The sequence below is a fragment of the Panthera pardus genome, unplaced genomic scaffold (assembly GCF_024362965.1).
Source record: "Panthera pardus isolate Hobbes unplaced genomic scaffold, ASM2436296v1 HiC_scaffold_11, whole genome shotgun sequence".
Lineage (NCBI taxonomy): Eukaryota > Metazoa > Chordata > Mammalia > Carnivora > Felidae > Panthera > Panthera pardus.
The window spans coordinates 13,465,915-13,488,974 of NW_026526666.1; the positions used below are offsets into that span (position 1 = coordinate 13,465,915).

Consider the following 23,060-nt stretch of genomic DNA (forward strand, 5'->3'; position numbering starts at 1 on the left):
CTCCCTTCAAACCATGTATATACCTGGCTTGTATTCTGAAACCAGTTCTAAGGATGAGGAGAAACCTGAGGTTTGGAGAGGTTGAATACTTGCCCAAGTCTGTACTGTTAGGCAGTAAGAAATCCAAGCCAGCTACCTAAATGCTCTTGCTCTGAATCCAAAGTGACTATTGTTCCATAGATACGACCCTTCTCCAGCAGCCGCGGCAACACGTGAAACCCAGGAGAAGCCTGCTGAGGTTTGCGGGCCTTTCTTTCTGGATACCTCCTGGGGCTTCTGGAAAGGCAAGTGAGGGGCAGGGATTTTTGTTTGGTGGGTTGGTTGGTTGGTTGGCTGTTTTTTGTTTGTTTGTTTTGTCAATCCTTGCCTTGAAGTATACATTCCATCCATAGCACAGTGATTAGAGAGAATTCTAACGTAACTTCATCTCCATCAGAAGCCAGAGAGAACCTTCTACTGAAAATTCCTTCTCTGCTTGGCTAATGAATTAGTATAGTTATCCAGTATACATTCCACTGGTTAATACCAGTGAGGCTCTAGAAAAGGGCACCCATGAACTCTGGTCAGAATTCGCATTATTATGCCTTCATTCACACATTCAGTATTAACCTTTTGACACGCGTTTATCGAACACCTACTGTGCGCCAGATACTCTTGGGCGTTGGGATGAGAGAGGGCTGTAGCACAGCTCCTGCTACAGTTCACGGCCTGGTGGGACAGACAGACCCATTAACAGGCTCTCAGTCTGTTGGAACACAGAGGAGGAAGGAACTAAGCCTGGGTGGGCCTCAGAGGCCTGGGTCAGGCTGGGAAAGCATCTCAGAGGAGGGGACTTTTAAGCTGGGCCTCGAAGGAAAAAATATGAATAAGTTTCTTCAAGAATCTTTTCTGAGGGGCTTTTCACAAATGATAGGAAATGCTTATGAGAAATGATGAGGGATAGGGTGGTAGCGGGGGTTAAGGGTGTAAAGAGGGATGACAGAGACACCTGGGAACTTAGTCCCTGGCCAGGTTTCTTTGGGGCCTGTCCTGACCTTACAACCTCAGTCCCCTAAGTGCAGGGACCCAACCTTTTAGTCAGCACCGTCCAATAAGATTTCTGCAACGGTGCAAATGTTCTGTTTCTGTGCTATCCAACAGGGTAGCCACGTGTGTGGCTAGTGAGCCTTTGAAATGTGGCCAGCGTGACTGAAGAACTGGATGTTTCCTTTTATTTCATGGTAAGTCATTTCAACTTAGTCCCCATGTCAGACAACGCACCTCTATGTGCTTCTCACTCTGGATCACATTTGAATCATTTAAGATGCCTTGCAGAATTTCTGATGCCCGGTGCCCGAGCCTTTATCCTGTGATTCTGATTTTGTTGATCTGGGGCGGGGGGGGGGGGGGGGGGGGTTGGGCATCAGCTGTTTTTTGAAAACAACTCCAGTGTTTCTCAGGTGAGCCAGGGTTGAGGACCATTGGTCGGAAGCTTTGTCCACCTCTCTCTCACAGGTGGGGAGGTTCTTGTTTCACAGGGTTAGTTCAGGGGAGTGGGCTGTGCCTTCAGTCACCCTGGCTTTCCCCAACACCACTCCCCCAGTTAAGGCCACGCTGCCCAGTAAGAGGGGCAGGCCCTAAGACCCTTCGCACAGCCTGCCGGCTCTCCCCGGCCTCACCCACCTCCCAGTCGAGGCTGCGTTCAACCACCTGAGCCCCACTAGGACAGAGCCCCCTGTCCCCTTGCCGGACAGCAGGGGTCAGTGGTCAAGAAGCCTGGTCCTTGCAGGTCTGGGGACCTTGGACAGAGCCCAACCAGCCATTTTCCCAGGCTGGGCGAGGCTGGGCTGGAGCGGGGGCCTCTGGCCAGGCCTGAGGCTTGGCTAGTTTCTGTCCACTTTCCCATTAAACAGACACGCCGATGCGTGTGTTTGGGACAGCAATAACGCAGGGGGTTTTGGTAACGGGACTGGGACCTGGGGAGAACCCTCCTTCCCCGTGTACCCTGGAAAAAGCTTTCTGAGCTGGGGCTGGCCCAGCAGCTGCTGCCTGCCTACCCCCGTTTTTGCCACCCACGCCCCAAAAGCACTTTTCCCATGACTCACACGTGGCAGCCTGTGCACTTCTTTTATTATTAAATATATAAGCAGCTTCCTATTTTTTAAATAGATATTTAAATGACTTTATATAAAATAATTCACCACTTCCAAGTATAAAAACAAAATCTCACAGTGTGTGAGCCAATGTTCCCTCTCGGCTTTCTCAAAGAAGGGATTCCTGTGCAGGTAGCCGGGGGAGCAGCCCAGAGGTCCGGGGCCCCTCCCGCACCTGTGTCACCAAGCGCCCACAAAGAGCTTCTGCAAGGAGTTGGATTTGCTTTCTTGACTTTTAAAATACTATATGTTTGGGGTGGGGGAGGAATGCCTTTTTTCTGTGGGTTTTTTTTTTTTCCCTTTCACTTTTAAATACATATACTCTAGCATCAAATACAGAGTCTGTGACTAGAAGGAGCCCCCACAGGGCAAGTTCCCCACTGCTCTTTCTTCGGCTGAGAGCGGCAGGGCAGGGGCGGTGGGGGCCAGCAGACCCCAACTTTCGAGGGCAGGAAGAAAAGTCATGGGCCTCGGCCCAGGGGCCAGGAAGGGTGGGATCTCTCTGCAGAGGGCCCAGGGCAGCAGAGAGGAGGGATTGCAGCAGCACAAAGAGACCAAGGGCAATCAGCAGCCCTGTCACCTGCTGCCAGTTCTCAGAACAGTGGCCACAGGCTGGCCCAGGAAGCTGAAGCCCTCAAGACAGAATTGGAAGCAGGTACCCGGTCCTTCTCCCACCCCGGCTGGCCCGGCCAGAGAGACAGTGTAGGGGTGAGAGCTGGGGGTATCATTGCCTACCCAGGTGGGGAAAGAGAGGGGGGGATGAGAATGGGAGCTGGGTGCCGCGCTGAGATGCTGGAGAGCAAGGCCAGCCTCAGGGCTTCCACGGGGACAGCCGGGGTGGCCTGCCAGCACTGCCCTGCTGCTATGAGGGGGGCGGGGCCTGGTGCAGGGAAGGAGACGTGGGCCGGAGGGTCAGGGTGCAGACGCCTCCCCCCACCTCAGCGGTATACCCATAATTGCAAAGACCCATTTTCAGTCAGAGTTCACCCCGCAGCCTCCTTCTGGGTCTGCCTCTGCCCTCCCTGCCCGCCCTCCCACAGTCACTTCCCTCCTGGGAATGTCAAAGTGCAAGATGCAGAAACCTGGGCGAACAACGCAGCCTAAAGACCAGCTCTGGCTGGCAGCCCAGGCAGTTCTCCCACCCCATCCACCCTGGGGAGTCGAAGCCTGGGTCAGCAGAAGGTCAGGGCTTAGGGGCTCCCTCAGTCGACAGGCAAGGCCGGCTTGGGCACTCAGTGCAGGAAGCTGGCGAGAGGCTGGAGGGGCAGGAGGCCGGACAGATGTTCGCTCACAGGGATGGACGGGGCAGGCTGTTCAGCAGGCAGGTTCAGTATTCACAGTGCAATGGCTTCCTTCGTGAGGGGAGCCTCTGCGCAGCCTCCCGGAGAAGCTCTGGCAGGGCTGGAGGGAAAGTGGGGCAGATCCCAGAGCCTGGTCTTCCCCTTGGCATTGGAGCCAAGCCAGACAGGTCCCGAGGGCAGGGCTGACCTCTCCTCTCTGCCTGGCAACCAGCAGAGGGCACTTGGGCAAGCGGAGGGTGCAGACACGCTCCAGGCTGTCAGTGCAGACCAACAGGCCCAGAGGCCTTCTCTTCCCGTCTTTTGGGCCGCACACCTTTACGGGAAATCCAGCTGACGCTGTCCCGCCCTGCCAATCTCATGCTTCTCTCGCTGGAGACAAGTCCCTGCTTGTCGGTGCTGGCATCATCCCTAGGCACCAGGCGGTCCTCTGGGCAAAGGGCTCTTTCATTCCTCGGTGCCCACCCTGCTCTCCCACGTCCTACAGGCATCTGGGTCCCTGGCCCAGGTGTGGCTTGGAGGGGAGTAGGAGGAGAACACAGCCCCTGAGGCGCAGAGGGTCCTCAGCCGAGCTTCCCAGCCTTCCTCCAGTGGATGGGAGCCGCGAGGGCCCACGATAAATATCAGCAGCGTGGAGGGCAACCTCCAGCCCTCTCCTGGTCAGTCCAGAGTCTGAGGGTCGAGGGCAGAGGGACTCCAGCCTCGCTGCTCTGGTCAGGAGCTCTCGTGGTGGGCAGGCCACATTGCGAGGAGAATGGCTGGGGAGGGGTGGTGGTGGACGCCCCCATGATGTCTCATCCCATGGAGAGACTGTCCTGTGCGCCCAGCTGTAAGGGAGAGAAAGAAAGGCTGGTCAGCCGAGTGGGAGTGGAGGGAGAGGTCGCTGAGGACATGGGTGGGGGAGACAGCGTTCCTGTGGGCTGTCGGTGGTGCTACAGGCAGGACTTCCTCTGGTCCTCTCCCTCGCCTTCCCAGCCACCCCAGACACCGCAAAGGACCAGGCGGCTTTTCCTGGCAGCAGTCCAAGCCTCTGGCCAGACTGGCCTCACCTCCTACCTCCTCCTGGGGCACTAGGGACCGCAGGGGGAGGTAACGGGGCCGGGTAGAGGCCTGAGCAGGGCCAGGAGAGGGGGTTGGCAGCTGCTTAAGTGGATGAGTCTAACAGGGAGGTGGGGGGGGGCACTTGAGTGTCCTTAGACTTCCCCTCGGGCAAGACCACCTCCCTGGCCTTGGGCCAATGAACCAACGATTCCTGCTAACTCTAGCAAAGAATTTCTCATTCCCACCTTCGCACCATTCATCACAGACGGTCATCGCGCACATCGCGCACATTACTCAATACTCGGGACAGCAGGTCATAGGTAACCAAGAGGAAGAAGTAGAGGCAGTTTTGGAACAAGGAAACTTCCACCCTGCCACTTGGCGTGCTATCCCCTAAGTAACCCCGCCTCCTTCCTGACGGGCCAAGGGACTTGCCTCCCTGGATCATCCATGGGAGTCAGGGCCTTGCTGTCTCCAACCCCACCCCCATCCTTGTCCCTTGCCCAGCATGCTCAGAATGCTTTGTTCCCGGAGCAGAAATCCCCTGGGCTCCATCCAACTTGGGATCCTGTGTGGGGCTTCCCTCCCTGACCATCCATAGACCCGATGGCAAAGTCCGTGACGGACAAGGAGGGCAGATGGGACCATAGCTTCTGGCTTCCAGCCCATTCCGGTGCTGTGGAGGGGGAAGAAGGGAGAACCAGAAATTGGACATGAGCCATGCTGGGCACAGCGGGGTCTCAGACCCAGCTGCGGCTAGAAGGGAAGAAGGACCAAGTGGGTGAGTCCGCTGCCCATATGCCCTGATTCCTTAGAGTGCCTGTGTCTTCTTCTGAGCATCCGTCTATCTGTCTCTCTGCCTCTGTGTTTTCTCTCTCTCGTCAGAGTGGCAGGTAGGCTAGGGGCTCACCCTGGATCTCCTGAGGCTCCTGGGGCTTAGGCTGGACCTACTGATCCAAGTGGTGGGATCAGGAATCTGGGGTGTGGTCCCTGCCCTGGATTCCCTTTCTAAGTGAAATCTAGAGGGGAGGAAGAGGAAAGTTGGGCAGGGCCTGAGAACAGGGAGGCAGGGAAAGCAGAGCAGGGGTGTAGAAGAGATGGGGCGGAGGGCCAAGACCAAGGGGGGAGGCTGGCAACCAGTCAGAGGGTGGTGCAGCCCTGAGCCACGGAGTCCCCAGGGACCTTGATCCCTCCTCTGCTTTACCAGTCTCGAGGGAGTCTGGGTCATCCTCACAGCCCTGCCAGTGTCCCACCTGACCCGCTCACCCATCTTAGCCCACCCCGCCGAGAAGGGGGGACCCCAGGATTCCAGATACGCTCCCTCGTGCTCTCTTCTAAATAGGCTCCCTCGATACTGAGTATTCCTTAGATTCCTTTTCTGCGAGGAGTGGCCCAGACCTGTCACCGTACCCATGGGAAGGTCCTAAGGCGCTCACGTGTATGTGCCATGGGGTGTGACTGGAAAATTGAATGGGTTACCCTAGCTAGCCAGCCAGCGAGCCAATCAGCAAGTCAGGCCGTTAGCCAGCTAGTTAGTTAGGCAGGCAGCTCAGTTTAAGCAGTTCCCAGCTAGTCAGTCGATCAGTCAAAGTCACCTAGCCAGCTGGTCAGCCAGGCAGCCAGAGTTGATTAGTTAGCTGGTTAACCGGTTGATTAGTCAGCTGGTTAACTGGTCAGTTAGAGCCTGGCCAGGGTCAGGCGGTCAGTCAACCGTGAAGCCAGTCAGTTATTTATTGAGTTCTTGGCAGATGTGGAGGAGCCCTCGCTGTAGTAGAAAAAGAAATGCAAAGAAAGTGGAAGACACAGTCCCTGCCCTCAAGGGGCTTACAGCCTTCTTAGGGATGCGGAACGTACATGTACACATAAAATAAGATTTCAAAGTGTATGAAAACAACATCCAAGTAAGTGCCAATTGATACAGGATTAACCAAATACCAAAGAGCGGAGGGGGAGGACCTGAAGAGCAGTCAGCGGGCGGTGGAGACAATCAGGAAGAACAGGAGGTGGGGGCGCTGCCTGGAATCGGGGAGCCAGGGTGAGGAAGGATAAGGGTCACATCTTTATCAACAGCGTGGGCGAGGACAATAGAAGGCGCTCATCAGTGTGCAGGAGACACATTTGGGAGGACTATGAAGACAGCATTAGGACTTGAAACGATTTCAGTGGGCACTGGTGATGGGCAGAAACACTAATGCAATCTGAATCTGCTCGAAAAGAAATGTCCAGATCAAGGAAGGTTAACAGTCCCACTGTACTTTGAGCTGGTCAGACAACATCTGGAGCACTGTGTCCAGGGCTGGGTGCCACATTTTCAGAGGGACATTGACAAACGAGTGTCCAAAGGAGGGCGACCAGGATGGTGAGGGGTCTGAAAACCCTATCATACGAGGAATGTTTGAGGGACTTGTGCCACACTTAGCTTACAGAATTCTTAAAGGGGGCCTGGATAACTGACTTGAGACACTGGGAGGGCTCTCGTGAGAACAGGAGGGAGGACCATCGCAGAGCAGGCAGGGAAGCTCACTCGAGGCAGGATTTCCTCGCGGCGCTCCTGGGAGATGGCAGGGAGCTTGCCTGGGACTGGGAATATGGGACCAGCAGCTGGCTGACCCCCTGTCGGGGATGCAGAAAGGGGAGGCCTCTGTCGGGTGGGACACTGGCCAAATGACCTCCGAGAGCCTTTCTAAGACTAAGGTTCTGGGGGTCCATGAATCTAAAAGCAGGGACGTAGAAATGATCTCGGCTGCGGAGAAGGGTCAAATAGGGTGCAGACAGATAGAAACCTGGCAAGAGGTGCCAAGCTGAGAACGTTGGGTTTGAAGTGGTTGGCGGTGCAAATTCCCCGGGAGGGTAAAGACCACGTACAAGAAGATTTTGGTTGCTCTGGGATGGAAGGTGGCAGCAAAGACTAGAAGCCAAATATAGAAATAATAAGCCGATGTACAGGCCACAGTGCCTAGCCTCCGATGGTGGGGGTGGGGGGAATGGAGGGGCCGTGCGGCTTCCTGAGGATCTCGAAAGGAGACAGTTGGCAGCATATGGGGACGGATGGAAAAGAGAGCAGGAGGGGAGGGAGTCAGGTGTGGGTTGGTGATTAGAAATGTAGGGTGATTAGAAAAGAGGGTAGCTAATTTTAAGGGGTGGAGAGAGATCCAAATCAGAATCTTACCTTAGAAACCCCTCTATACTGGGAGCTCCACCTGTCTGTCCTCATCCTGGGTCAGGGGGCTGCGGGCAAAGCACAGGGCTGGCATAAGACTTCAGCAGAGGCTGAGGAGTGAGGGAGCCCCTTAAGTTTGTCCACCAAACCCCTGCACATGTGCTCCAGCCCTCTCAGACTTAGAAGACTCAGAACTGCCTAGCCCTAAGGAGAAATCAGGAAAAATCCCAGAGATACAGGAGAGAAGAAACGCCCTTCCTCCTCTCTGCCTCCCATCCTGTTCTGGGCTCCACTTCCTCAGAGCAAGTGAAAAGAAGTCTCCCTCAACTCTGGAGGGGAAACAGATGCCAAGACAGGCCCCCCTGTGCCTTCCAGAGCACCCCCACCTCCTGCAAACTCTCACCTGCCCTCTGGTCGCTCCATGGGAGAATCCACTGTCTGAGGCTCTCGATGGCTCTGGGGACAGACAGTAAAGATCAGGCTCCCTGAGGAGCTGGGGAATGGTGTGGGGACTGTGGCCTCACCCCCAGGCAGGGTTGCCCAGAGGAGTAGATGAGAGAGTTATCAAAGTCTCCCCCAGCTACCCTGATGTGGGGGTCAGCCGCGGGGCCTCACTCCCAGCCGCTCCCTGGGGCCTCACTTCTGGTGATGCCCCATCTCCTCTCCCCATGCAGGCTGCCTCCTATCCCAGGGGTCCTGGGGCCCGGGGCCCCACAGAGCTCCCAGCAAACACTGCCCTGACCTCCATGCAGTACCACTTTCCTCTCCTAGCTCCCCTCATGGCCGGGTTCTCTTCCCACTCTCGGCCCAAGAATATTCTCTCCTGGTCCCTTCCCGTTGACCTTATAGCCTGGGTCTCCCTGTTTTTGAATAGACCCTCCACTTCAACCTGCCATCTTCTGTGCTCAGCTAGCCTCCTGTCTTGGCATCTGAAGAACCCAGGCGGAGCCCAAGTAATCCTCCGACCCGCTCGACCTGCTCCCCCACCCAGGCTGTGCCACCGCCCCCACGGGATGCCCTCCTCTCGCAGGGGCTCTCCTTACCCGCCTTCTCTGCCTGTAGAACAGGAGGCCGCCGACGGCCAGCAGGACCAGGATGATGCTGGGCACCAGCAGGCGGAAGACAAACCCGGGGAGCTGAGGGTCTGACGGTCCCTCCTGCTGCCTCTCATGGCCTGTGTCAGTCAAAGGAATGGAATTAAAGCGGGCTGAGGGCCTGTGCCCCTCACTTGCTTGTGCTTCCAGCTCTGTGGGGCTCCTCCGATCCCTGGTGCTCCTTCTGCCCTCCAACTCCCTGAGGGGCAGCACATGGCCCCAGGAGTGGCTTCTGGGAAGACTTGGCTGTGCAGAGAGGGCCGAGGGACTACCGGGGCTTCGTGGAGGCCGCGACAGGGTCCTGAGACTGCTGAGGCTTCGTGGGGGCCGCGACGGGGTCCTGGCAGAGCCTGGCTCCTGGTGGTCTCTGGGCTTGGCAGATGGACGGTCTGTCTTCTCAGGTGTATGACTCTGGGCCTGGCCAGTGGGTCTCGCAGGGCCCACCGTGGGCAGGGGTATGCTAGTCATGTCCTCTGGCTGCTGGCTCCTGGCTGAGTAGGACAATGGAAAAGATGCTGACAAGAGGTCACTGGGCCTGGCGGTCATCTTGGCCTGGATGCTGCCTCCTCCCGGCCTGGAGGAGGAAAGCTCTGCCCCTTGGGGTACGGGACCCTCACTAGCCTCTCCGGAGGCCTCTTCTAGGGTCCAATTAGTGCCCAACACAAAGTCAAGAATGTGCTCCATCCCAGGGGTGGGGGCCCCGGCAGAGGACTGGGGCTGAGGTGAGTCTCCGATAGGACTGGCCTCTACACCCGGGGGCTCTGGAGAGTCAAAGTTCTGGCAGGTGCTCCTGGGTGGTCGCTGCTTGGCAGTGCCCGGGTCCAGGTCCACCGTGCGGAGGGGCAGCTCACTGGGCAAGAGGGAGCCGCCCTCTGTCCCCTCAGAGTCAGCCCGGGTCAAGCGAGCCATGGGGGCCGTGGAGGGGGCAAGGGGCTGCTGAGGGGAGACAGAGGCCAGGTCACTGGTAGGGGTGGCTTTGGGGTACAGGCAGTTGCAATCAGGCTTGGTCACCACATCTGAAAGAACCACAGAGAGAGGGAGAGAGAAAGATGGGGGGGAAGAGATAGAGTCACCAGCCTTCAGCACAGGTTTCCCGGGGGGGGGGGTGTTGAGAGGGGATATGGGTCCAGGGTCCCTCATCCCCTAATCCCTCAGCTAGGGGCTGAGGAAAGGACAGGACTGGAGCCAGTGCTCATGACACAGGCCTTAGGCAAGGAAGGTACAAGCTGCAGGGTCTCAAAGGCAGAAAGCAAAGAGGGGGGTTTAGAGGACAGACTAGGGGCCAGGGTCAGGGAAGACCAGGGGACAGCTTTTCCTGGAGTTCCAGCTGGCAAGGTGCCAAGCCACGGTTGAGCAGCAGCTGGCCAGGTGGTTGAGCAGCGGCCTCCAAGACTAACACAAGACACCCTCAGGTCCCATAGACAGTGCTGGTTGGAAAGCAGCAAGGTGGTTTCATGCACAGCCAGGGGCCACACAGCCACAGCCACAGGCGGGAACAAACTGGGGCTGGAATGTGGCCAAGACTTGAGGCCTTGGGATTGAAGCAACGAGATTGGACTTGGCCATTGGCAGGTCACGGGGCCTCAGCTCCTGCCTCGGGGAGCAAGGTTGAATGTAGGAGGGCACACGTGGCACAGGACGCAGAGACGAGGCCACGTAGGGTACACGCGTGTGCAGCTGGGCCTGCACTGGGAGAGTTTGAGTGATGCTCAGCCTTCAAATCCAGCCTTTTCCCTTGAGGGGACATTCAAGGCATCCTGGGGACTTCTGGAGCCAGGGTATCCTGGTGATTCACAGCAGGGCTCCTGGTGCAAGGGCCCTGGCTCCCAGATGGAGCCTTGCTCTCTCCACGGAACCCCCTGTGCGTTCAGCCAGCCTGCAGAGCTGGAGGGGAAAGCCTCCAAGCCTACAGGGCCCTCCGAGAGGGGCCCCTTGCCCATTCCCTGATCTCACAGCCACCAGCGTGATCCTTCTCGATGTCTCAACATGCACACACATGTCAGAAAAGACATGTGCCTGGACCACCCAGAGGTACGTGAAGCCACATATGAACATGAGAAAAGCACATCTACACACACAGGAGCTCGCGTCGCAGCCAGGCTGCCTGCCCAGGGTCCCTCCAGCCCCGCCCCTCACCTCCCAATCCCTGCTCTGTTCCTTACACCCTCCCCTTGACCCACACTTGCTGGCCCTTTTGGTGCTTACCTTGGCTGGAGCATTTCTCAAAACTCTTGTTGCAGTTCTTGCTGAAAATGTTCCAGTCCTTTTTAAGGAGATTCTTTGTTTCATTAAAGACATTCTTGATCTTTTCCAGCAACTGGAGGGGTGTCTCATGGAAAGTTCGTACACAGGCCTGGAAAGACAGTAGGGCCCCCCACACTTGGTGAGGATGGGCCATGTCTCTAGCTTGTTTGCCAAACGCCCTTGGCCTTTTTCACATCTGTCTTCTTTTCCTCTTTCATTTTCTCCCTCCCCTCACCCCTGCTGGGTAGTGGCACCAGCCCTGAGATCTCCGGATATGTCATTTATTCACAGATCTGTTGAGAACATATCTATGTGCCAGGCATATGGCAATTACCTGGGAATCATGCAATGAGCATGAGAGAGGTGGTCACTGTCTGAGTTGGGACACTGAATCTAGCAAGGCATTGGCATTAAACACGTTACAAGTGCAGGGAGTCATATGAAGAAGTGTGGAATGATCTGAGAGTGCACAACGAGGGGAACCAAATGAGGGCCCAGGGTGAATTTCCCCATGGAATCAACTGAAAGATGAGCAAGGGTCAACCAGGAAAGGAGGTGGGGTTGGAGAGAGTGGTCCAGGTTGTGGGAACAGAGTGTGCAAAGGTCCTGAGGCAGGAAAGAGCCTGAAATGTGGAAAGACCAAAAGACGGCTAGAGTAGCTATAGTAGTGCCACCTAGGAAGAAGTTGGCAAGAGATGGGGCACCTGGGTGGCGCAGTCGTTTAAGTGTCCGACTCTCGATTTCCACTCAGGTCATGATCTTACAGTTCATGAGTTCGAGCCCCATATTGGGCCCTGTGCTGACGGCACGGAGCTTGCTTGGGATTCTGTCTCTCCTTCTCTCTGCCCCTCCCCCACTTCCACTTGTACAATTTTCTCTCTGTCTCTCTCAAAATAAATTAATTAATTAAAAAAAAGACTAAAAAAAAAAAAAAAAAAGAAGTTGGCAAGAGATTCATGCAAGAGAGGTCAGCAAGGGCCAGGTGCTTCGGGCCCTTGTTGGCCATGTCACAAACCGCTAACCTGATCCATACAGCAAAGAGAAAACATCCGAGGGGTTGTTGGGGAGGTGGCTGGTGTCACAGTGAGACCCAAGTTTTAGAAGGGTCATCCCGTGGTGTGGAGCAGGCCACGGGGCTGTGGGTCCTTCTCCAGCATGAGTATGCCTTGGAAGGGGGGGCTGAAGCTGCCCCAGTCCTGTCTATCGAGCTGTCCTTTTCTCTTCTGCTCATAGGACCATGGCTCCTACACCCACTGGGGCTCTGAGAAGCTTTACACCTCCTGAGCTGCTCCTTCTCAGTCGTCTTACCAGGCTCCCTTCCTCCACCAGACTCCTAAATTCTGGCATTCCTCAGGGCTGTCCTGGACCTACTTTCTCCCTTTCATGCCAGATGAGCCCCCACATGCCCGTGGCTTCATCCGTGGTCTACTTACCAATGACTTCCAAATACCAAGTTTTTCCTTAAACTGAGCTGCACAGGCCCTTGATAAATGTGGACCAGATGAACAAATGAATGAATGAATGAATGAATGCACGCATGAGAAAACCTGGGCTCAGCTCTGTCACCCACCACCCATGTGACACTGGCCAAGTGGATTATCCAGTTTGGGCTCATTTCCTCTTCTACAGTGCCTTCCAGCCTCCCACCAGGGCTGCTATAAGAAAGAGGGAAACTGCCTTTCTCTTCCTTTCTTCGTAAACCTCTGTGTCCTTCGTACCTCACCTCGTAACTGCACAGGGAACACGACAACATCCAACAGAAGGTCCCGATGCCCACCTATCACACAAAGGCTGTGCCTTCTCTCTTCAGGAGCTCTGAACCCTCACCAGCCTTCTCCTCAGGAGACTGGCTCCTGTAAGCCTCAAAGGCTCCCTCCCTCCTCAAGTCCACCCTGTTGCGTTCATGCCGGGTGTAGGAAGTGTGCATGCAGGGTGGTGGCTTGTGACAGTGCAGATTCCCAAGCCCACCCACAGCCCCAGGGAATCAGACTTTCTAGGGGTACATACTGGGAATCTGGATTTTAAACAAGCTCCCCAAGTGATACTTAATGAACCTTAACATTGGAAAACCTCAGCCTTAATACCTCTCGGGAAAGATGTTTCCTCCCGCAATCCCACACTCCCTCTGGTGACCTCTATTCCTGTGCCTTTATGGAGCCCCACTCCCCCACAGCGCTGCCTCTACTTCCTCTCCGTTCACCCTCATCTGGCACCTGCCTCCAGCAGCAGCCGCACACTGCCAGAGCCATCGGACGCCTTTCTACCCTCGTCTTGCTTGACTTCTCAATCCCGTTGGATAAAGGCGACTACTTTTTCCATCTGGAGACAGTCTTCCACGGGCCCAGTGAAATCAGTCTCCTGGTTGTCCCTCCACCGCTCAAGCTGCTCCTTCCCAGTCTCCTGGCCGGGTCCCCTCCTCTGCCTGGCTTCTGGGTGCTGGGGTTCAGGGGTCTGTTTCTCCTCCCACAGTGGGCCATGCTCTACAGTCTCTTGGCCTCACAGATGACCTCCACACCACCTCCTCTTACACGAGTATCTTGCCAGACAGACTCAAGACCTCGTGTATCCAGCCACCTGCTCCGCATTTCCCCTTGGCTGTCTCACAAGCGTCTGGAGTTTCATGTGTCCCAAACTGAGCTCCTGCCCTTTCCCCAAACCTTCTCTGCCTGATCTTCCCCTAACTGCTCCAGACAAAACCGGCCTTGAGCCATCCCTTCCCTCGGCTCCTTATGGCCACCACATCCCCAAATCCTGTGCGTTCTCTCTCCAAACTCGACCTGGGAGCACAGCCGCTCGCTCTGCCTGCACAGCATCACCGGGGTCCAAGCCCCGCGCTGCGTCCCCCGCCCCCCAGTGGTCCAAGCCACTAGAACCTCTGGCCCCGACTCGCGCCCCCTGCTGGCCTCCCAGCCTCCATTCTTGCCCCCTGCGGTCCTCGCAGTGAAGTTAGATTAGGTCATTCCTCTGTTCCCCAAAGCTTCCCTCAAACTTCAGACAACATTCCACATCCCTAAGACCCCAGATGCGCCCCCTGCTGGCTCCCACCTCCTCCCCTCTCTCCCCCGCTCTCTTCCACACTTCCTGGCGACCACCCTTTCTTTGTGGTCCTGAATGTGCAGTCCTGCACACCTCAGGGCTTCGGGCCTAGCATTCCCTGTTCTGGAATGTTCTGACCAGCCTCACAGCTTCCTAACTCTTCCTCATCTTTGAACCTCAAGCGAGTATATTCGTACTCGGAAGGCTTCTCCTTCTCTTCTTCCTCACCCCCCTTTTGAATTAGAATGCTGTTTCTTTCTCAGAGCCCCACGCAGCCCTCCTTCATGGCGCCGCTCCCTCACCTCCTTCAGGTCTCCCCCTTGCCTGGCTTTCTCTTCAGCAATGCACTTACTACCATCCTACATACCACGTATTTGACTTGCATATTTTGTTAACTCTCTCACCCCCCGCCAAATGTAAGCTCCATGAACGTGGATACGGGTACTCGTCTGGTTTGACCCCAGATGATTCCTAGTGTCTAGAACAGTACCTGGTACACAAGAGGCACCATTCACCATTGGTCGAGTGAATGAATAGTGCTCATGTTTCATAATGCTATTTACTTGTGTCATTGTTTAATGGTTGCCAACCTCACTTAACCGTAAGCTCCACAAGGGTGGGGGCCACGGAATTTTTCCTCACAAAGACACGGCCAAGGCCTAGCACCGTGTCTCCTGCCCGGTAAGTCCTTAGCAGAGGTATGTGGGGTGAAAAAATGAATGAGAGAGAGAGGAACCATGACACAGGGTGAAGCAAGTGAATATACTATGTGCACAAGGACAGGGAGGGTACCACCAAAGCCACCCTCTACTCTTGCTCACTGTTCCTGGCTCCAGGACCCTCCTACCTTGTCCTGCTCTTCATAGTCCTTGGTGAAGCAGCTCCTTAGCCTCAGAGAGAGCTCCTGGAGGGTCACGATGACATTGGCATTGGGAGTATTGTCTTTGAAGCGCATGGTGTCCTCCATTATGTCTTGCACTAGGAGAAAGGCCTTCTTAAGGTAGCACACGGGATCTTTCTGAAAAACAAGAAGCTGGAGTTTATGGTCTGGCTGATGTGATCGGGGAACCCAGGCTCTTTGACAGGTGCCCCCATCCCGGGCAGACAGAGGGCTGCGGCCTGCCCTTCGCCTGCCCCCGAGGGGAGGGCCACGCCACCCCAGTAAAAAGGGGGGCGCTGACCTCAGCTGGTGTTTCAGTCTCTTTCATGGGATCTGGAGCTGCCTGGACTTGAGGTAGAGGGAAGGAAATGTGGGTTCTGATTAGAGACATCCTCAGATTTCTGGAAGGTGAGGCTTTCATCAGAATGGGGGTGTGTAGGTAAGGTGGATCCTGGGGAACTACTCTGTCTCTCTTTGGCTTGCTTTCACCAAAAGTCCTTTACTACACGGCTCCTTCAAATCCTCCAGGCCACAGGGGGAACTAGAGACCGCCTGAGGACCCAAAGGATAACTTCCATGTTTTGTGTCCCTCAGAGAAGGTGGTTGCCTCAACAGACACTCTGCTTCAGCACCGGATTCCTGGTACAAGTCTTATCATTTCCTAGCTAAGGAAACTTGCCACATTTGTTAAGGCGTGAGCGAGTGAAATACTGAGGTTATTCCTCGGACCATGAGGTGGTCTCCAGTTCTAATAGACATGTATATGGGTCAGGTGTGCAGAGGTTCAGAGATGGGAGCAACTCTGGGGCGTATCATGGTGATTTTGCAGGTGCAAAGATGAGCAGGCGTGGAATAAGGGGCAGTATGGGGGCAGTTGAAAAGACATCACAGGCACAGGAAGGGCTTGTGCCAAGGCTTGGAGGCAGGAAGGGGCAGGGAATGGGGGCGGTGGGCCCGAAATGTGTGGTGTAAACCCCAAGCTGACCAACCTGGGCTTTCTCCTGGAGTGAGGGGCAGGGGCAAGGGGGTGCTGACAGGTTTGGAGGAGGGAAATGAAGGTAACAGGTTGGAATTCCGAGAGCTCCCCCTAATGGCGGGAAGATGGGGTGCATTGGAAGCAGGGAGGCTCTTGAAACTGTCCAAGCAACTGATTGGGTGAGGCTCCCGCAGAGCCCAGAGCAGCTGGGAGGCAGCACTTGATGGCTGGTTGGGTGTGGGGTAGGAGGAAGAGGGAAAGGGCTGGACTGACTCTCTGGCTGCTGTTCAGTCTGTTGGATGGAAACGACATCCTTAAGCAAAGCATGTGACCCAGAAGTCATCTTGGTTTGCTTTGGCCCTAGAGCCAGCCTGCCTGGGTTCAAAGCAGGCCCCCACCACTTAGAATCTATGCTCCCTAAACCTCCCTGAGGACGATAACCGAGACTGGTATATCACATAGTCGTACTGTCAGGATTAAATTAGAAAGTATCTGGTGCATAGTAAGGCCTTGATATGTGCCAGGGCCAGGAGAAGGGAGCAGCAGGGGACTTGAGGCCCGGATCCTGCTCGGCCCTGGACCCTGGCACCCCAAACTTGAGCACCAGGGATCCTCACGCCCTCACCATGCCCAGTTATGGGATTTCTCCTCCCTTCATGTTCCCACATATACCCACCTTGGGAAGCACATATAGGGCTGGCACAGGGGCCTTATAAATAACCATAACTCACCAACCGCTCCTGGTCTACAAACTCAAAGGCAATTTGGCACGAAGTCTCCATCTGACTGTCAATCTGTAAGAGAGAGCAGGCCAGGGGTGGCAGGGCGTCTGCAGCTCAACTGAGCTCACCTAAGAATGAGAACTAGAGTTTTTGGGTGGATCAGCGTTTGGTGCTCATCTACCTCCCCACCAACCATACTGGGAAAGACAGAGGCAAGGGAAAGACTTGTGCCTCCCCCATGCCCAGGGTGGGCTGTAGAAGAACAAGGAGTCTCCTCATTCCACCCCCACTCCACAAAATCTGACAAATACCAGTTAGTTAGAAGGAAGAACTATCTAACAGAGGGTACAGGGCATAATCTTCCACGACAAGTAGTGAGCTCCCTGTCCTGGCAGGGATTCGAGTCGCGGCTGGACAAGCTCTGGGGATTCAGGATCTACAGGGGCTGGGGCTAGGTGCCCTTAAAGCCCTCGCTGGCCCCCAGAGCAGTGGCTCTGGGAGTGTAAGCCTCAGAGAATGCTATGGTTCTTGTTCTACCTGGATAGCTGCAGAAGCTACATGCAGGAGGAAAAGTGTAGAGGTAAGAGAGGCGGGAGGCCCAGCCTACAAGCCCCGAGCTCAGGGCCCTGGAGCTGGTCTTAGCCAGTGGTGCCCCACCCTGTCTGGCTGGCCAGAGGGATAGTAAATTCTCTTCTGAGCAGGACAGCAGCCATGATGGTAACCTGATTCTGCCCGGCTGAACCATGTTTGGAATTGTTGACAACTCTGCCCGCCGGATTAGAATAAGACACGGGTTCCTTCATGGCCTGGGTGAGCAGTCCATCCCAGCCCCAAGGCTCAGGCAAGAGCCAGGAGAGTGAGGGTGGAGGGCTGGGAGCTAGGCAGGAGCCTTCTCTCCAAATCTGACGGTAGCTCTGGTGCCAGGTCGGGGGCATATCCGAGAGGCTGGGAGTTAGAGGCGACACAGCAGGCAGACTGGGATGGCTCCCCAGAGGAAGCATCACACTGAGGGAGAGCAGGCTTCGCAAGCCTTTTCAGAGTCTATGGTTGACATTCTAGGCAATCATTAACCCAGGCAACTGGCTGGAAGCCCACCCTGTCCACTGTCTGCAGGGGAGTCAGAGAGGGCTGCAGGCTTGGGGGTGGGTCAGAGACCCTGACCCTGAGAAGGTCAATGAGAGCTAGGTGGGAGCCATGAATCATGTCCTGTGCAGCCGTATTTCTCTGCCTGCAACCCTTGCCTTTGACCCTGCTCCCTGCCTCAGTTTCCCCGTGGGGAGAAGGTAGATAGGCACCGCCACACACTCACCAGCTGCTGCAGGAACTGCAGGTGTCCGTTCCCAATCATGTGGCTACAGTGCTCTGACACCTCCTCGGTAATACTCCTGCTCACCAGGAGACAGACCAGCAGCAGCAGGCGGCTCAGCCATGTCTGTGGTAGAGAGTGCATCATTACTCCCAGCCCTCACTCTCCCTAGGAACCCCAGTGCCCTGCTGAGAGTGGAGAAACAAGGAGCTCACACCTACAATGCTGCAGGCTCTGCCCCTTGCCCAGGATGCAGCGTTGCCCGGAACTTTTTCAGGATTTCCTACGTGGCACGCACAATCTCGCTCTCCTTGATAACTACCCAAATGTCACCTCCTCCAAGAAGCCTTCCCAGATTAACCCAAGCCGAGCCTGATTACACACTGACCCTTTAAAGAGGACACGGGAGGTGTTCCTACCAGTCTAAATTTCCATGACACTGGAAACTCCTTGAATGCAGGGCTTGTATCAGCCCATTGTTGTGTCCCTGCAACTTCAAACACCGAGCCAGACATCTTGTGGGCTGCCCACTCCTCTCAAGCTCATGTTCGAGCACCCACTTTCAGACTTCCAGCCAGACATTTTCCCTAGGCCCAGCCCTTCCTCCCACCTGATTCCACACAGGTCTGGCTCTGCTACTGGAAAAAACCAGGGCCCCGAACTCAGTTTCACTGGGAACCTATCCCACACTGGAGAACTTTTGGAGCCCTGGGTGTGTGTGTCAAAAAGGAGTCTGACTGCTTAATCAGAGGTAGCAGTGCCAGTTCTAGGCCATCCCTGGTTGGCACCTGCTTATCAGAGCTCCAACAGGGTCTGCATCCATCCAGCCAGCTCTCATCATGGCCAGGAAGTTTTCGGAGATCTTTCCCTCCTTCAGCTCCCACCTGGACCAGGAGCTGCTCACCCCTCGAGTGACGGGACTGGTCCCTGACACCTCATCGTTCCCCTTCCTTCCTTTCTCCCTCCTCCTAACCAGGGTCTCCTCAACCCTTCCCCTGGCCCAGGTCTCCCATTCTCTAGCCAGAGGCAGAGGGACTCTTGAACTTTCTTTCCCCAACTCAAGGTTGCCCCTGGCAGCTGATGTCTCCAGATTCAGGGAAACGCTGTCAGGGTGGGGTGAGAGCTGGCACCTTCCTGGGCTCTGGGCTCTGCCTCAATAATCCAGATGATGAGACAAAGACTGCAAATAAATAGCACATTGGAAAAACAAGGAGGCTATGAAACAGCCCTCAACAACATGCTGATTTACATATAATTAAAAGCCCAAATGTTTGTTAGCTCCTACCAGGGAACAGAGGCCCTGGCTGGGACTACCAGGGAGGGCGCAGGGAGAAAAGGCCTCTGTGAGGCCATGAAAAATGGAGAGAAGTTGATGGCAGAGAGAGGGAAGGGGAGGCCTGGAGGGAAGAGGCACAGGATGGCCCAATGCCACTCAGTAAAGGGATCTGGTGAGGGTCCTGGCCTAACCTGGTGGAGGGAGAGTGGAAAAGGGGGAGGACAGTCGGCGGGGAGGGCTTCAGGCTCTGTTGGGCAGTTGAAGAGGTAGCCCTGGGTGGGAATGGCTGCCCAGGCCCTCCAGAACCTTTAATTCAGGACCCATTGGAAACTGGGCCATGCGGAAGGTGTGGCTCTGTCCCAGGCCGCTGCCCCTGCCGCTCTGAACCCCCAGTTTTAAACAGTGTGGAGGAAAGAGCCCGTGAGAAAGGCGGTATTCAGGAAGACAACCTTGCCACAGGCACTTCAAGATATTGACATCGGAGGACAGCTTAACACCCAAGGGCTGCCTGGCATTTGGAGATATTTCAGTGATTGGTGCGGGGAGGTGCAGCCACCACGTGGGAAGCTGACTTTGAAGGTGGCCAGAGGGGGTCCCCCCTGCCCCTGGGGCCCCAGGTTTGCCTCAGAGGAGGAACTGAATGGGCACCCAAGGGTTAACATTCTAGCTCGCATCTAGCTGGGCTGGCTCTTCTCCCCCTCCATTCTTCCTCCCACCCACCCGCCTTGGCCTCTGGGACAGCCACGAAGGCACCTCTCCTGCAGGCCCACAGACATCTCAGCCCCGCTGTCCATCCTCACCTGTCCCATCCTTCCCATCAACAGGGGCCCTGGAGGGACCTTGGCACGACCAGATCCTTAGACGGCTCTTGTCTAAAACCAGTCTACGTTTCCCTCCACCTTTACTTTCCTCATGGTCTCCCTCCAGCCCTTATCTTTGTCTGGTTGCCTACCAGCTCCCCCTCCACAATTTCCCCCCTCCTGACACTGTCGTCAGTCTCTCAGTTGGGCTCTTCCTCCCCTGTGGGTCTGCTCTTCCCCCTTCCTCTCAGCCCCACCTGCAACCCCTTCCATTCCCCTCCAAGTATTTGCTTCTCTCCCAGCCAGTTTCTCCTGCCATTCTCCTTTAGGGCTCCTCACAAGTAAACCCACTGGGAGAACACCTACTGTTCATTAACAGTGCCACCCTGCACTTTCTAGGAGCTGCCCCACCTACTGCCCGCACTTGGGGCCGGACATTCCCCGTGCAAGGCGGAGCAGCCCCTACCCTGCCCAGGGCTCTGCACCACGGAACCCTCCTTCCACCTTCCCCTTTCTCTGCCACCGCCGAGCCCAGGAGCTCCCCGGCTGAATGAACCAGATTTTGCAATAAAAAGATTCGGAGCTAGCCCCAGGCAGCTCTGGAGTCCGGTCCCCCCAAAACAGACTTGACTCAAGTCCCCCAACACCTCCTGCTTGCATGCTGGGACAAGTAGCGGCTTGCCCGGCTCTTTCCTTTTGCCAGCAGGTTCCTGGGCACAGACCCTGGAATTCTGTGAGCTGGATGACCTCTGAACTTCTCCAACGCAGAAGCGCCCACTCCCCAGCAGAGCCTGGAAGCATGTGTGGCCCATGGCGAGGGTGCCCACTGGGAGGGCGCCACACTCAGCGCGCAGCCACTGCGCGGGTCTCTTGGCGGTGTCGGCTCAGAGATGGGAGAAAGGCAGGGGCTGACACGGAGCCGGCATAGAGCCTCTGCCGGTGGCTGTGAACCCCTCTCTCCCGCCGGCGGGTGGCTCAGTGCGCGCCTCGGAGCAGTGGGGTGAGCAGCCTCCCCTTTCCGGAGAAGTACCGCAGCCCCAGGAACCGCTGCAAGGCGTCACGGGTCCCAGCCCGAGTGCGCCCGGGACGCCAGGCAGCCGGCACGCAAAGATGGGAAGGACCTCGGAGCCCGTGGTCGCGGCGGGGAGCGTCGGCGGCCGGCGCGCCAGGGCAATAGGTTCCGAGGCGCCGCACCGCGCCTCCCGCTCCCGCCCCAGCCCTGCGGGCGCCCCGCCGCCCCGCGGCCGCCGCTTACCGTGGAAGGGCAGCGCCCGGCGGCGCCCCGCGCGGTCATACGGGCAGCTGGGTCCCGGCCGGGCGCGTCGGCCGCCCTCGCTCGCTCGCTCGCTCGCTGGCCGCCGCAGAGCCCGCGCCCCGGCCGAGGGCCGCGCTGCAGTCCCGGGGGTGCGGAAAGCGGGCGGCGGCGCCGAGAGCACCCAGGCAACTTTCACTTTCCACCAGCCGGTCTCCACTGGCCAGCTCCTCGGCACAGCCTTTTAAGAGGACTTGTGGGGGCATGTGGTTTATGGGAAATCACCTTGGACAAGCGCCAGACACACACACACACACACACACACACACGCACGCGCGCGCGCACGCGCGCGCGCGCACTGACACAGACACACACTCCAGAGCCCCACTGAACCGCCTCCCCTCCCCCGCCCCTCGGGCTGGTCTTCCCCGTGGTCCTCCCAGTCGCCCTGTTTTGTGCGCGGCTCCAGAGCCTTCAGCAAAGTTAACTCGGACTCCGCCGCCTCCCGCCCTTCCGCGCGCCCGCTGCGGACCGAGCCGAGCCTTTCCTTCCGCGCTCTCCAGGCAGATCCGGTGCTCTCTGTCTCTCTCCCTCTCTTTCTAATATTCGTCTCGAGGGACTTTCCCTCCAGGCCTGAAAATTCCCAAATCTGAGCAGGAAATGGGCTGAGAGCAGGGGCAAGCACTGGAGCCTGGGGCCTCCCCGGGCTGTGCACGCTGCAGCACCTTGTTGCGATGCAGTCCGCGGGTTTGCAGAAGCCCTCTTCTTCCTATGCAGCCCCCTAGCCTCGCGTCTCTCAGGGTACAGATAGGCAGGGAGGCTAGCTAGCTACCTGGCCAGGAGGGGAGGGACTGTGTCCTGTGGCACAGAGCTGGGAGGTTCTGCTCTGGGCCAGGAGACACTCCGGGCACTTGACCTGCCGGTGATGTAAATGCTGGCTGAGACCCATGCTCCTCTCCTATCTGACTGCCAAAACCTGGGATGATTGGCACCTGGGCCCTAGATTTCTGATGATGCTTTTGGAAATGCATTTCCCGAGATGCTTAATCATGTTCTGCCCCTGCATGAGAACGAATCTAAACGAAGCCTCATAGAATGCGCCTATTAATTATCATGCCAACTTCAGGCTCTTTTTCTTTCTTCAATTCATTATGATTCACTGTTGGAATCTTCTGGAAGGCCACCCATCCATGATATACGGTCTCAAAGGGGCATCTTTTGTCGCTTTCCCCAGCCCCAAGCAGTAATTTTACACCCTCATCCCCTTGCTCCTACTGGTGTCTCTGAGTGGAGTGCTCTTCTCCCACTTGTCTTTAAGGCAAACTCCTCATCCTTCAAGCCTGAGGTAATACCACATCCTCCATCAGCAAAGCCTTCTTTGACTCCCCAGGCACATGGGTGGTTCCCATTTCTGTGTTCCCACCGGACTTGGCGCCTTCATGTGGGCCCTGATAAGTTGTTATTCATTCATTCTCTGATGATTCTAAAAAGTATTGAAGGGGACACTGAGAGTTTTATTGTGCCCCAAGTCTCACCGAGACTTCCTGCAGGCTGGTCCCTTGTTCACTTACCTCAAAACAACAGTGCCTGACCCATAAGAGCTACCCCGTTAACGGTGATTGAGTCAAATGAGACCTTTAGAGAACAATTCATTCATTGGACAAATGTAGCACCCTGTGGCTCCTATGTGCCAGGCACGGTGCTGGCCCCCCGGGGATATGGAGATGGACATACCAACATGCCCCTGCTTTCACAGGCTTACGGGCAGTCATGTGGAGCTGTGCTGGGTCCTCAGAGCCTTGAGGAAGGAAGACAAGAGACAGAGCCCTGCCAAAGGAAGGAG

General features: G+C 56.3%; 1 protein-coding gene across 3 annotated transcripts; it reads right to left on the reverse strand.

The window, feature by feature from the left end:
• Nucleotides 1-2,092: 2,092 nt before the first annotated feature.
• Nucleotides 2,093-21,541, reverse strand: CSF1 (colony stimulating factor 1). Of its 3 annotated transcripts, none has more exons than XM_019457773.2 (9): nucleotides 21,221-21,541; nucleotides 17,893-18,015; nucleotides 16,593-16,655; nucleotides 14,853-15,023; nucleotides 10,931-11,078; nucleotides 8,675-9,216; nucleotides 8,035-8,087; nucleotides 7,641-7,699; nucleotides 2,093-4,257 (listed from the first exon to the last, which is right to left on the reverse strand). In XM_019457773.2, the coding sequence occupies exons 1-8, from the start codon at nucleotides 21,257-21,259 to the stop codon at nucleotides 7,654-7,656; spliced, it is 1,185 nt and encodes a 394-aa protein (XP_019313318.1). In that variant the 5' UTR covers nucleotides 21,260-21,541; the 3' UTR covers nucleotides 2,093-4,257; nucleotides 7,641-7,653. The 3 variants fall into 3 exon arrangements, with proteins under 3 accessions (XP_019313318.1, XP_019313319.1, XP_019313315.1); XM_019457774.2 differs by having other exon boundaries at nucleotides 8,675-8,805; nucleotides 21,221-21,540; XM_019457770.2 differs by having other exon boundaries at nucleotides 8,675-9,741; nucleotides 21,221-21,536.
• Between the last annotated feature and the right edge of the window lie 1,519 nt (nucleotides 21,542-23,060).

What these genes read in the sequence shown, in the direction of transcription:
- CSF1 (XM_019457770.2), bottom strand. Translation starts at nt 21,259, where the DNA reads ATGACCGCGCGGGGCGCCGCCGGGCGCTGCCCTTCCACG. An exon ending in ACTATGAAGAGCAGGACAAG is followed by an intron (nt 11,079 to 14,852) that starts GTAGGAGGGTCC and finishes CTGTCTTTCCAG; the next exon opens with GCCTGTGTACGAACTTTCCA. An exon ending in TCTACAGGCAGAGAAGGCGG is followed by an intron (nt 8,088 to 8,674) that starts GTAAGGAGAGCC and finishes GTCTGTCCCCAG; the next exon opens with AGCCATCGAGAGCCTCAGAC.